This window comes from Doryrhamphus excisus, linkage group LG9 (assembly GCF_037039965.1).
Source record: "Doryrhamphus excisus strain RoL-2023G ecotype Guam linkage group LG9, RoL_Dexc_Guam_v1.1, whole genome shotgun sequence".
Classification (NCBI taxonomy): domain Eukaryota; kingdom Metazoa; phylum Chordata; class Actinopteri; order Syngnathiformes; family Syngnathidae; genus Doryrhamphus; species Doryrhamphus excisus.
In genome coordinates, this window is record NC_136365.1 from 16441786 (window position 1) to 16457170 (window position 15385).

The window sequence follows — 15385 nt, forward strand, 5'->3', positions numbered from 1 at the left end:
ATGTGTAGTCACTGTTTGTGCAGTCATTGGCCGTTCGATGTGTCGCCGATTGGTCAGTGTGTTTCCATGCTAATCATTCATCATGAACATGCAGCCTCCAAAACGACTTACCAAGTTTAGACGTTTACAGTAGCACATGTGTAGTCATTATTAATGCAGTCATTGGGCATTCTATGTGTCAATCATTACCCACAGCAGCGAGGATTACCTTCTGCGAATCCAGAGAGTACGTTCTCAGCGCAGGAGAGCAAGAAGATCCACACTGATCGGCGGGATCTGTTTAAATCCTCTAAAGCACGGAGCATTAAGTGTGCTGCTCCCTGCTAGAGAACCCATCAACCTGCACCTACAACACACACACACATCCAAGCATTGAGAATGCTACATAACATAACAAAGACTATCATTTATTGTATGGCAGTTGATAAAGTTTTATGATTTATGTTCTTCCATGCTTACACAGTCATTAAAGAAAATGAATGGATCGTTAAAACACTCTTTATGAGCATGCAACTATCTTGTAAACGTTTTATTGTGACATTATCATTTGTAAGCCGAGGTTTTCATACAGCTGGGAATTTGTCAGGGTTAAAACAAGCTGAGACGACTCAGGTTTCCTGTGATTCTTCCTGCTAAAATCATCTGCAAACTGCATAATCCCTGCTTTTATTCAATCTGGTGTTCAGGGTTGTCTCATGTCAACAACTACATACGCCCTCATGGGAAGGCTGGTGTTTGTGACCACATTTTGACCCATTCAACCACTTCCTCTTTGGGGAATCGTAAAGTGCCATCAGCAAACACCGAGGACAGATTCATGCCAATGAATTTTGCGTCCCTGCGGTCCATACAGCTGAACGTGTTTGATGGCAAACTTTTCAAGCCTTGTCAGATTTGAAGTGTTTGTAGACGTGGCTGCGTCTTTCTCCTGTAGACCTGGCTGACTGATGAATTAGCTGGTGGCCAGGAGTTGGCGGAATGTGCAGCATATTAACAGCTCACTGTGTGTGTGTGTGTGTGTGTGTTCCATTGCCGTCTCTCTCGCTCTCTGCATGGCTGCAGCTGTTACAACAAAAGAGGAAAATAAACTCCCCCTTGTGTCTTGCATGCAGCACATTTCATTCTCGTCTCTTTCAAGGCCTTCACTTCTTTTATACCAGTACATCAACATGTGTTTGTTCTCAGTAATACAGTACTGACCTGAATATAAGACGGCATGTTTCATAAGAAAAAAAAAAGCCTGAAAAAGGTCTGCAGTCTGGAAATTTGTACATGCAAACTAAGCGAGTCAGAGCTTTTCTTCCTGTCACTCACACACACAATGGAAGGATGCAACACAGAAACCCGATGGGGGAAAAAAGTGTCTCAGCTACCCAAGAGCAGAGGATTTTGAATGCAACTTTAAGATAATGGTGATCAATATCGAAAACATGATACATTTCGTCTTTGATGTTGTCTTAAAAACATTTTTTTAAAAAATGGATCATCTTATATTCTGGTCAATACAGTCTACCTCAGATGTTAGTATATTCATTAATTTATTCATTTTCTACCGCTTATATATAAGGGTCGCAGGGGTGCTGGAGCCTATCCCAGCTGTCTTCAGGCGAGAACACCCTGGACTGGTGGCCAGCCAATCACAGGGCACATATAGACAAACAACCATTCACACTCACATTCATACCAATGGACAATTTGGAGTCGCCAATTAACCTAGCATGTTTTTGGAATGTGGGAGGAAACCGGAGTACCCGGCGAAAACCCACGCATGCACAGGGAAAACATGGAAACTCCACACAGAGATGGCAGAGGGTGGAATTAAACTCGGGCCTCCTAGCTGTGAGGCCTGCGTGCTAACCACTAGACCACCGTGCAGCCCGATTTTAGTATATATTAGAATAGAATGTTAGAATAGGTTTCCCTGCTCTCTCAATTAGTTCTTACTTCAAGGTTGTTGGTGTTCTCATGATGTTCCGAGGCTATGGTGTAACTATAGCTAAATTATAGCTACATTAATTCAAACTAAGTTAATACAAAGAGTAAATGCAAGAGTTAATTAAATAAAAAGTAATAAAAGATAACTCCTAGTTTTACCCGATGCTTCGTCCAGAAACCTGCGCTCAACAAAACTGGTCTTTTGACAATACCGAGCGCCAAAAAGAAGACACTTTTCTATTCGGGCTCCAACACTGTGGAATGCCCTACCTACTGACATTAGAGCTGCAACCTCAGTAGAAATGTTCAAGTCCCAATTTAAGCCTTATTTTTACTACAGCATTTAGTTAATATAATTCCTAATAGTACTCCTGGACCCTTTTTGTGGTCCCTTCTCAAGGTTTCTGTTTTCCCCAAATGGGTTTTGAGTTTTCCCTTGCCCGGGATGGGGGTTCAGATCAGGGGATGTTGTCTATCGTCTATTGTTGCCTGCTTGAAAACCCCTTTGAGGCTTTTTTTGTGATTAAATGCTACATAAATAAACTTGACTTATTTTTACCCCTGTGGTTGACTTGCAAGCCTTCCAATCTAAAATATTGTCCCTGTCTAGTCTACCAGATTTCCTTGTAACAGTGCACAGTATCCATGACCCATGTAGCATTCAATAGTCCTTATCCTTAATGATGGCCGCAATGATGGTGGGCATCTCCTATTTTGGAGCTTTTTATGATGTTCATTTTCACTTCCATGTTGATGGCTTTCCTTTTCTTCCACTCAGGAACCCGACATTGCGGTTCACCTCTCATGGATTTGCTGTAGTGTGAATTTTGCTTGTTTTTTTTTTAACAGCATATGAGCATGCATTGTGTTCTGCGCCCTTGTGTTTTTTTCCCCTATCAAACACTTTTAGTTGAAATGTCTGCGTTCATTCTTTGGCTATTGTGCCTGTAGCTGCACTATCATTATATATAATTAGGCCTAATTTGACTTTCCAAGCTAAACAATCATTATAAAAACAAAACAAAAAAAAAAAACAATCATTATGTGTGAGCCAGGACCACTCCTGCATTATGGGAACAATCATGCAGGGCTGGGTCGTGTTCCTGAGCCAACACAGAGCAGAGCAGCAGAACACTTCTGGCACATTAAAGGCCAATAAATCAAACAAAAAAAAGGAGCGAATGACGACTTTGCACTTGATTGTGTGCATTCTTGGACTTGCAGAGGTCTGTATCAGTGGTTTGTTTATGTCACATAATCGGTAGCACCAAACGGGCAACCTAAAGGTCAACAGTGATTAAGCTCAACGTGTCGTGCAAAATGAGGATGTTTTGCCAAAAGACACATTATTGAAGTATTATTAATTACACAATAACTTCAAGCATCGTATGTTGAAGTAATACTCACATATCCATTCCGATTGGTGTGTGCTTGCACTCAGTCATCATTCGCCATTCTGTGTCGGCAGCTCGCTAATCACACTGCTAACTGCCGCTGCTGTGTGATTTATAGTGGTGGGTGCCAGACATGAGGCCAACAAAATCACCAGAGTGGGTCCGGTTGGGGGGCTGGGGAGATATTGAAGGGGGGGCTGGATACACACAGAAATATTCATGATGAGAAAGTGCATTGCAGTTTATAATAGAGGGGAGCCTCCAAGATAGAAAACAATGTGTTCTGGGAAGCTGACTTTTTCAAATGTCCCATTATTGCACCCATCATAAAACCTAAACTATGTTTAAGTAGCATTCTGAACTGTAAACAGATACCAAGCATGTACAGTACGGGTTCATGTATTATCTGTCATTTATTACCTGATGAAACAACTATTTTAAGTAAAAAAAATTAAAAAGATAGGCCTCAAAATTATTTTTTTTCAAATATTTACTGAGCTTTTTTTTGTTTTTGCATCTGAATCTCATCTTTGCTTTCTCCAAAAAACTGGGGAAGGATACACGAGCGGAAAAGTGTAACAAAAAAAAACTAAATTCTGAACAGTAAACAGATACCAAGCATGTACAGTATGGGTTCATGTATTATCTGTCATTTATTACCTGATGAAACAACTATTTTAAGTAAAAAAAATTAAAAAGATAGGCCTCAAAATTATTTTTTTTCAAATATTTACTGAGCTTTTTTTTTGTTTTTGCATCTGAACCTCATCTTTGCTTTCTCAAAAAAGCTGGGGAAGGATACACGAGCGGAAAAGTGTAAAAAAAAAAAAAAACTAAATAAAATTCTGAACTATAAACAGATACCAAGCATGTACAGTACGGGTTCATGTATTTATTACCTGATGAAACAACTATTTTAAGTAAAAAAAAATAAAAAGATAGGTCTCAAAATATTTTTTTTTCAAATATTTACTGAGCTTTTTTTTGCTTTTGCATCTGAATCTCATCTTTGCTTTCTCAAAAAAGCTGGGGTAGGATACACAAGCGTAAAAGTGTAAAAAAAAAAATAAAAATAAAAATAAAAAGAAACAAATTCAAATAAAAATGACAAATACATGTGCAGTGTTGATCCAGCCAAAGTGATAAAATATCCCATTTGTTGACTTGTCTGTGAACTCCACCTCGTGTCTATGGCTATAATAACATAAGATCCATAAATCCAAACTAAAAATATACATTTGGAGGCCAAAGAGTGGCACGGGGGGTGAGGACAAACACGCTACTTAGTCAGCAGTGTAAAAACATAACCAAGTATGACAGCATGTGTGTGTGTTTTTTGTGGTAGTGGACTGGCGAGACTTGGGGGGGGCTGGGAGTGTCCAGAATTTCGATATAAAAGCCCATATGGAAAACATCAAGCAATCTTGTAATCTGATACTCAATCTAGGTTCCGAGGAACGTCTCGTTGACCCCTTGAGACTGACTTAAAATACACACACACACACACATAGCAGATGCATGTGGCAATGATCTGGCTTGCCAATTATTGAGGATGGGGGGGTGGAAGGACATGCAGGCTGAAAGTGGAAAATAAGTTCCTCTCATTGAGGAAAAATGGGAAACAGACGGGAAGCAATGTTTGGCCTCCCACACACACACACACAAACAGTAAAAATATCCCAACACATCTTACCCTCTGTCATTACAACTGCTATGCCACATCCTAAAAAAGGGTAACGGACTAATCTGTATGACTAGAGACTAGGTGCATCACGAAACAGGACCAGTTCAGGTACCCCGCCTCTTGGCCGAAGTCAACCGGGATAGGTTCCAGCATACATACCCCCACGACTCTAGCAAGGATAAGCAGAATAGAGAATGATTTGTGCTCTAATGCAGTGTTTTTCAACCTTTTTTGAGCCACGGCATGTTTTTTTACATTGGAAAACATCACTAAGTCTATAGGAGGAACGAGCTAGGTGTTGCCACACGGACCGATATTACATTGCTCTGCCGGTCTTTACACCACGGACACTCGACACTCGTCTGAGTTTTTCTCTTTCCGAATGACTTTTCTGGAAACAATGGTATAGATGGAAAAGAATATTCCAATCTCTTGTCTACATGCGTCGCTATAATCAACCAGAATAGTCAATGGGGCATGCCCAGAAAAGCGTAAACACCAACATCATGTGAAACCGACTTCCCTGAGTTGTTCTTTCACTTGTTGGAATAATTCCATATTGCCAGTTTTTCGTTTGTCCAGTCTTGAAATTTAGTTTGAATCAAAAACAAACTTTCCGTATCAGTGGCCTCCATTTTTAAAACTGAAGAACCTCTGGAGCTGCGTGTTACGTCATATCTGAGCATGCGATATGATAAATTTAACCAGGAAAGGATCAAATTCAAGCTTGCTAATATTTTATAATTCAACTCGGTACATGTTTTATATAGATATATATTTTCTTTTGACTTATGGATTTATGATTGACGTATAGAAGGGTTTAGATTCTGTTCCACAGATGGCGCTAATGCACACGAAAGCTGCTTGCCAACCGCCAATAAAGTACAGAAGAAGAAAAACGCACCCTGACAACTTTCCGTTTGAGCGCCTACAAGATACCTCAATCGGATTGGGGAAAGGAATATTCCACCCCTGTTAATCCGATTATATATTCATTCGGATTGGCACTTTTCTTTCGGAATGAGGTGTATACAAAAGTTAAATTCTTTCCGTTTTAGCAAATAAACCAAATGCAATTGGAATATTTGGGTCCACGTATACGTGGATATTGACATAATATTTGCAAATGATGATTAATAAATGTTAATTATAAAAAGTGATATTGGACAATTTCTCAAGGCACACTAGTGTGCCGCGGCACAGTGGTTGAAAATCACTGCTCCAATGAGCGTCTGTGTAGTTGATTTTCATAAATGGCCTGACTAAAACCCTGGGAACATTGCAGCAACCTTTGTCGTCTTAAAGGTAGCTACGTTAACCTATTTTCCCAGTGGACCACCAGTTAAGTAAAGACCATTCAGGATGGATTCAACACATTGTCACTATTATGTGCCCTTACACTTTCACACATGTTGACTTTCTGGTTTTCGGGATCTATTATTATCTCTAAAAGTCCAATTAGCCTTGTAGCCACTTTAGGAGTCTTTGTGCTGTCCCCCCTAGAGGCAGTCTATATTATTATGGATGCCAGACTTGGTCCCGTGTTTCCCAGTTACTCCCGGCAACCGGCTTGTCAGTCACGGGTGATTGACACATGGGTACTTTCATGTGTTTGGCAGACCTAACAAGAGAGTATGGCTCTTTAGTCACATACAAGGTCAAGTCATTAAGGATGTCAGCGTTTAATTAGTCTTTGCTGACTTTGTGTTTAACATGATGCATTTGAATGTCAATAAGTTGGCTTGTTTTTGTTTTGGGGCAGTTTGAACATATTAATTAGTCGAGGCAGCAGGGAGGTTACAGTGATCATTGAATGGTGTTATACTGTTTGACTGCAATAATAAACTTTCTTAATAATACCTCTATATTTTTTGTATATAGTAATTCTAAATATTACATTAAATTTAAACAAAATGTCAAGTTTATGAGAGTAAGTTACAAGCTAACACACAGCTGATCAATTGTTCCTTGTGGTCTCACGTGAAAATGCAAAAGTGCATGATGACGACAATTGTTTAAATACCAATTTTAATTGAACCAGTATATATATATTGCCCCATTAATGGATGCATTTTAGTTTCAAACTCAGGGCAACTACTAATTCCTGTGGGGAATAACAAACAATTATGTTAACTTTCAATGTAAATTGAGCATATTTTTGGAAAAAAAAGTGCCGCAAAGCATGCTGGGAAGCTGAAAGCACTCAATTGTTGATGCAGCTCAGTCTCATCCACATTCTACCTCCAGCGGCTCCAAGATAAAATGAGTTTGAAACTGCTTATATTTGTTTGAGTCGTCTTATATTCTGCTTTTTATGTGCAAACCAAATGTGTTTTGCACCAGGCCAGATCTTTTCTTCCTGACATACCAGTGAACTATAAAGAAACACACAAAAATTTGATTAAACAGGAGTTATTATTCCGGGTTCGTCTTATATTTATGTCAAAACACATTGCATAACATTTTATTGTCCGTTAATGTAATATACTATAAATAATATAATTAAAATATAATTGCATGATAGTGCAGGGCTAGTATGTGCGTCATAAAAACTATTTTGTGTTCACAGAAACATTTCAGCCAGCAAATGCTGCACTTTTGAGCCCACAAACACAACACAACCAACACTACATGATAATTACACGAGTGATTTAAGAACAGAATGACGGAAGACGGAGGCAATTTATGACACGACTGAGGCCCACAGGAGAAGAGGAAAAAAGGAGGAACAACAGTTTTCAGCATTCCCACGGGTGCTTTGAAAATACATTTTCCCCCCAAGTTTTAGAAGAAAGAAAAACATGTGCAACCTCTATATGTAAATGTCTTCTGCTGCATATATACAAAACACATGTTTACAATTGTGAAGTGCATGTACTATAAAAGTAATTTGTTCAGCAGGACAGTTAAGAGTCCTGTTAAAGGGATAGTTGGGATTTCGGGACATGAAGCTGCATGACATCCCCATCAGCAGTGCACTTATATATTCAGTTTCTGACGATAAAGTTAAAGCTTGGTTTTCAAATGCCCTGCTTTTCAGTATGACTCTGTTTTGAAGAAAAAAAAAAATCAGCAAATTTGCCTAGAGTTGTTGTACACTGTCTCAGTTTTTGGACAATATTACACCTAAACTAGTCCTTTTGTCCTGTATTGTGTTGCTCAGTTACAGTTGTCCTGAAACTGACCAACTGCAAAATAACTTGCCATGGGGCCAAAGAAAGTTGCAAGTGCTCGCAATTTGCCCTCCTCCCTTTCTGCAATAAAGATAAAAATGTAAAAAATGTATGTTTCATTCGTCATTTATAAAACGTATCATTATTTTCTGCAAGTAAAACTATAATTAAAAAAAATTAAAAAACACTTAAACTATATTAGGAAAGCAGGAAGTGAACAAATGTAACAGTTACTGATTGTAAAAGTACCAGATGGAGGAGTAGGATTTAATAAACTTTGCTTCTTCCTACTCCTTTTGGACATGTGGAACCCTGAACTGATTATGTGATGCATTCAATTGTAATCTGATGCATGTTCAAATGAAATTAAACCATTACCATAGTTATTCAGAATAAAACACATTTTTTGTTCATATTTTTGATGAAAAACTAATCACTTATCGTATCTATTTTGTTGAACCTTTTAGAGCAAATTAACAAAAACTGAGGTACCACTGTATGTTTTCCAAAATATCAGATAAAGTTAAAAATATTGGACAACTTACAGAATTTCTCATACATGGATAAACTCATAACGACTTGAACCATTTTTAGAGAAAATGTTCTCAATATGTCAAAATAAGCAAATAATAGAATTATTGGACCGCAACACCACAGTAAACTAAACACTAAACCCCCCAAAATCTGTATGGAACACAATAATTAGTTGTAGCCACAGCAGACCGGAGGTGGAGAATCGCCACTGGTTTGTCGGCATACATGTATTGTGCCCACATACTTAGCTTTTATTGGGATGCTTGTCTAATGTAAACCGCACAAGACATGCTTAGAAGAGAGCATTCTCTGTGGTACCAAACCAACCAGACCGCATGCATAGCCTGCATTTAACTTCAACCTTTCTCTCTCTTGCTCTAAAGTCTGCAAAGCTTGAAAACTCCCCATAGGAGAGATGACTGTACTTGAATACGCATAGCTAAAATGAGTTAAAGTGCAACAATGTCTGAACTGTATTTACAAACATTTATTACAGTGTTGGTACAACAGCAAACTATATAGATTAGATGTTACAAGAGGTTTGTTGCAAGTTGAACCTACAATACTACAAACCTTAGCCCACTTTTTGCTGTTCAAGCACGGCACTGTGATGAGTGTTGCTGTCCTTGTCTTCTTCTGACTGAGGGGGGCGGCTCCACTGTGGCTCCGTGTGGCGTGTGCCCGGCGAGATCCGTCAAACGCATCTTAAGAACCGCCTTGACGTGCCTGCTTCGCTCCTGGATTCAGTATCTTCTTTTGCCATGTTGAGTTTGCCTGGCTGAACACAAAAGTAGAGCAATAAACATTCAGAGTAACATGCTGTTAAAGCTAAATGTGGAAACTATTATAGTTAGGTCTGGATTTGGCAATGCTAGAGTAGGCTCCCACCTGTGTTATTGTTTCAGGTAAACATTTTTTTTAATTTAGACAAGAAGCCCCCCTCCTCTTTATGTTGCTGCTTTTCCTCTCCCTCTGATGAGCTTCTTGTCTTGTCGCTGGAGCTTGATGCACTGTCTCCCTCTGTTGGACGCAACACGGAAGTGCAACATAAGATAAATGGTGAGGAAAATAAACAAATGTTAACATTTAAGTAGTTCCAGCCTACCAATCTGTGTTAGAAACATGAGTGATGTGTGAAAACTACCTTGAACAATATATTTCTATAACTATCCACAAGCATGTGTCAATACATTCCTGTTTTCATCTCTACAGCAGCCCATTTAAGCAGCAAATAAGTTGGGCTTGGATCGATTGCATCCTTTGCTGGTTGCCATCATATTGTAAACTCAATGCTGCAATTTCCCAACATCATCTGGTTTATACAAATATTACAAATGATCATATTATAAATATACAATATAAGGTGGCCAGAAATATTTCACTATTGAACAAAGCAAAATTTGTTCTCAATCAGAAGTCACTCCACACTCTTTATTGCTCTCTGGTTCTACCATATCTTACTTATAGTGTGGAAATATGGGGTAATAACTATAAAAGCAATCTTCACTCGCTAAATGTACTGCTAAAAAGGTCAGTAAGAATAATTCATAATGCCGCCTGCAGAGAACATACTAACTCCTTATTTCTAAAATCACAAATACTTCAACTTGCTGATATAGTTCATCTTCAAACAGCTAAAATAATGCATAAGGCTAAAAATAACCAATTACCTAAAAGAGAGGAGAAATATGATCTAAAGGAAGAACTACATTTGAAACACTTATATGCTAAAACTACATTAAAAAGCCATAGCATTTCAGTATGTGGAATCAAACTATGGAATGGATTGAGTAAGGACCTCAAACAATGCACAACGATGAGCCAATTCAAGAAACAATACAAGCAGTTGATGTTTGCTAAATACAAGGATGAAGAGTCTTGAACCAGTCATGATGTGCTATATATATCACTATATTGACACTTACTATGGTACCCATTATGTCATTGGATGGTCATATCACCTCGTACTTTGGTACGCGATTTAAAAAAAAAAAACTTTAACTATATTAGGAAAGCAGGAAGTGAACAAATGTAACAGTTCCTGATTGTAAAAGTACCAGATGGAGGGGTAGGATTTAATAAGCTTTGCTTCTTCCTACTCCTTTTTGGACATGTGGAACTGTGAACTGATTACGTGATGCATTCAATTGTAATCTGATGCATGTTCAAATGAAATAAAACCATTACCATTACCAAAGATGGTTACAATTAGACTAATGTTCTTTCACTGTAGACTGTAACGGCCTTCTCATCGTGCTCTCTAAACGAGCTCTGAAACAGTTGCAGTAAATCCAGACTCTTTCTGTGCCTAATGACTTCATTAAAAAAATAAAAATAAATAAAGGAAAATCTGACCAGAAGAGCGGTTAACACCGTTAACAGTCCCAGGAACATCCGTCTCTTCCTCGGCATAGCTTAGCATCAGAGTGTGCTGCTTCCGTGTCAACTTCCTGTAGACAAACAACCACAACTGAATCATAGGATTGATATTCATGTACAAAAAGACAAAACAGTGACGTCTCTTACTTGGGCACTCTGATCTTGATGTGAGCGTAGTGATCACCGTAGCTGTAACTGTTCATCCTCCGAATGCCTTTCCCCTGCAGCCGGATCACCTGACCCGCTTGGCAGCCAGCCGGAACCTGACAGCAATTTAAAGAGTAAAAATAGAGGGAGTATTTATAAATATTCATTTATAAAGTTTAGACATCGGTCACAATATTTAGTATGATGCCGTGACTCACTAGTATACTGATGGTTTCATAGAGGCCTTGGGTGGTGGCTGTGCCCCCCAGGATGGCTTGAGCCACAGAGATCATCACGTCTGAGTGAATGTCGGTTCCATTCCGCCTGAACACAGGGCTCCTCTGGACCTAAAAGGCCCCATTGTATTAGATATATTATTATTGATTGTATCATTATTAATTAATAATGAAATAATTATTAATTATATTATTAGTGATTAATAATATATTTTAATTATATTATTAGTAATTAATAAAAATAATAATTAGTAATTATATTATTATTAATTATTAATTAATTATATAATTGATAATTGTTAAATAATTATTGATGTATTATATTAATTAATTAATTATTAAATAATTACTTAATTATATTATTACTTATTAATGTACATATATTATTAGAAATATTCAAAATTATTTACATTATTTGTGCAATTTGCTGTTTATGCTGTACATTGTTGTTCATATTTGAGGACATCTATTTATCCTCCACATTATTATTATTATTATTATACGGGAGCCAGGCATTTCGTTGCCAATTTCACTGCTGTGTTATTGTGCAAAGACAATAATATAGTCTATCTATCTATATAAATACCTCAAAATATGTAACTTTGCTGATAACTTACCCGAAAAGTAATGAGGATTTCCTTTTTACCAACGGACATGCGCACAGTCTGCCCATTGTCCACCCCTGTAAAGAAACACCATGTCTCAACTTCCATCTTAAACAACATTCTGGGGGGGTAACCTACCAGCAGGAACTGGCACCGTAACAGTTTGCCTCTTCTTGGCCTGACCCGAGCCCCGGCACAGAACGCAGGGTGTGATTACGATGGTGCCCTTGCCACTGCAGCGCCGACACGTGCTGCGCATCATGAAAGGGCCTGTGTGCAGCGACTCCTATGAAGGGGAAGCGAACGTTGTTCATAAAATATGATTTATAAATAAACACAAGGCTTCTACGTTGAGCGAGCATGACCCACCGTGCCGGTGCCGTTACAGTAGTGGCAGTGAGACACTTTGGTTCCGGGTTCGTTGCCCTTTCCGTCGCACCTCGGGCAGTCGTCTTCCATGTTCACAGACAGCTGCTTGTTGACACCTTTGGCTGCTTCAGCAAACGTCAGCTCCATCATAAACTATTAGACAGGAAGGCAGGAGAAACACATCAGTGTGTGAGCGCTAGCACACAACACAACTACTGTGGGGGAGATCGGACTCCGGTCAGAGAGTGAGTCCAGACACAGTAGCAGAACTGTATGAACTTTATTACTTAACAGCCCAATTTCCATCCACCAGATTAATTTGTGAGTAGTATGTCATAATGGTTCTGGTGTCTGTAATGAACGAACATTAGCATAAATGCAAGTCACAAGCTTAGAACACATACATATACATATTTACACATACATATATACTGTATTTGGAAAGGGGCGGCAACAGGTTAGCTAGCACTTGAACTGTCAGTATAATACTCTACTCTCTAATACACAAAACAATGGGCGATATTCGCCACCTAATTTGCATATAAATAATGGTCACGAACAAATCGTTAACAGCCCATTAACTTACCTTTATCACAAACGCAGACAGACATATACAGGACGAGAGCAAGCCTTCTGACGTACCGAATGGCAAGCTGTGGTCCTACTGAGGACCCCTTAGTTGCCCCGCAAGTTGCCTAGTACAAACCTAAGTTTGCCCTGAACAGTGCCTGTACTAAACATTACATTAACAATGAGGGAATTTACAACAACTACTGTATTGACTAATAAAAATACTCAGTCAATGCCGCCTGCTTTTTCTCCTCTTTCTGCCTCTACATCTGACAGGCAATCAAAACCGTGGGAAACTCGGGCAGTTTGCTCTGATTGTGAACACGTCGCTCACTAGTGTTGCTTGTGCATGGGTTACTACGCGTTGCAGATTTCGCCAATTGCAGTTGTTTGTGGGCTCCCGTGTGTGGCTCCCATAAGCCGCTACTACTTTCATGCTTTAAACATCATGGCTAACATACATTTCCCATGATTCTTACAGTGCAGCTTCAGGAAGTAGTGACATGGACGAGTGAAGTGGGAGCGGATATCATATTCTGAAGTCTCAGTATCTAGTTACTTAGTATTTGCTCAATGTGGTAGGTCATGTTTTTTTTTTTTTACCTCAGGCCTTTGTTCAAACATGCTGTTGACGTCTCTGAAGCCGCTTGTGAAATCCCCAAAGATCTTCCTGAACAGCTCCTCTGGGTCTAAAGTGGCGCTGCCAGCTCTGTACTGCTGCTGCTGGCTTGTACGGCCTGGGTCAAAGCCCGCCGAGCCGTATGTATCATACTGCTTCCTCTTCAGCTCATCACTCAGCACCTACAGGAGACCAAAATATTAGAAACAGCTCTCAGCAGAAGTGTAGTATAAACTGGTGAGAGAGCGTTTTGTTGTACATCGTAGGCTTCAGCCAGCTTGGCAAACTTTTCTTTGGCCTCGGGGTCATCTGGGTTGGTGTCTGGGTGATACTTCTTCGCCAACTATAAACAAAGAAGATTAGACGTGAAGACATGTTTTCAGGGTAGAAAGAAGTAGCCAAATTGGTAGCTAGTCACCTGATAATATGCCTTCTTGATTTCCTTTTGTGAGGCTGTGCGGGTAAGTCCCAGCACCTCGTAGAAGTCTTGCTTGTCTGAACATCTTCTGCTGGAGTGGAAACATCGGTCAGCGATGACATGGGGACGCTTGGACACTGCAGACAGGACAACACATATATGTCAGCATCACTTGTCACATTCCAAACATCCTATCACACACCATTTACCTACTTACTGTCATTCTACATTATTACATTCTACAGATACGTACAACTGCAACAGCAAGGTCAGTGTAAAACACTGACGTCATCAAACAGCCATTAATTACGTCATTTTCGTGTCAGGTTTATTTTGTCACCTTTCATATACAACACCTAACTGAGACGACATTTTAACATGATTGTCTTTGGTGTAAAGAATGTTTTGGTGACGCTAACAAGCTCACTCACCTGTCAGTCTGTTCAATGTCACCGTTTTTTTGTGTCTCCACAAACTCAAATTAGCAGCCAACCTTCCTCGATATGCGGGCGAAACCGACACCCAAAGCGCCACACGTCGGACGGACACCGCCTGTATACGACCATAGTTTATTTGAGAAATAACAAATGGTGTCAGACAGCATGTAGCTAGCCGGCTAGTGGAGGACGCCATTTTAAAAATCGTCACTTCCGGGAAAGAACCGCTCCGCGCATGTGCAAGAGAAGCGTTTGTTTATGATGATCATTGTTTTTGATTTAACATCATGCAAAAAATAAATAACTACAATATATATGCTATGATGAATATTGTTGTGGCGTAACATGAACGCTAATATGGTTTAAACGTGTTTAATGACTACCACTATTGCTATCCCTTCTCTAAACAACAGATGGCGCCCCCAATCTGTGATTGACCACATAAAACGACTTTGAGCAATTTCTTGTATGTACTCGTTTATATTGTTATTTTTGCTAACAGGGAGTCTAATTTTAACACCATTATTCAGGCAAAGTTGAAGTTCTCATTCCAAGCAATCTCCAAGCCAACCTCCCAGCTATAAATGTGGAATGTTTATTACCAGAGGAGGTTGACATGTGACCGATCTTACTCCATATAATAATAGGTCAGAAAAGTTTCTGTTATTAAAGGGTGAACTTCATTTTTCTACACATATTTATTTCTCTTTTCTGTGCCTTCTCGCGTGAGAAAATGAGTTAATATGAGCTAGCTAACAATGGATACCACGAGAAATATCTATTTTGATGCAAAAGCCCTCACAAAACAGTGTTCCATTTACATAACTGACTTGTATATTAACCAAGCTACAGCGATATTGTTATTGTAGCAGCTAACACAAAAAA

At 39.1% G+C, this 15385-nt stretch overlaps 1 protein-coding gene across 1 annotated transcript; it reads right to left on the reverse strand.

Moving 5' to 3' along the window:
• Positions 1 to 7468: 7468 nt before the first annotated feature.
• Positions 7469 to 14716, reverse strand: LOC131099039 (dnaJ homolog subfamily A member 3, mitochondrial-like). The gene is made up of 12 exons (XM_058046010.2): positions 14495 to 14716; positions 14064 to 14200; positions 13905 to 13988; positions 13630 to 13827; positions 12457 to 12609; positions 12226 to 12373; positions 12100 to 12164; positions 11465 to 11593; positions 11247 to 11362; positions 11076 to 11170; positions 9609 to 9740; positions 7469 to 9498 (listed from the first exon to the last, which is right to left on the reverse strand). Exons 1-11 carry the CDS (start codon positions 14694 to 14696, stop codon positions 9622 to 9624), a joined length of 1446 nt encoding a protein of 481 aa, XP_057901993.2. The 5' UTR covers positions 14697 to 14716; the 3' UTR covers positions 7469 to 9498; positions 9609 to 9621.
• Between the last annotated feature and the right edge of the window lie 669 nt (positions 14717 to 15385).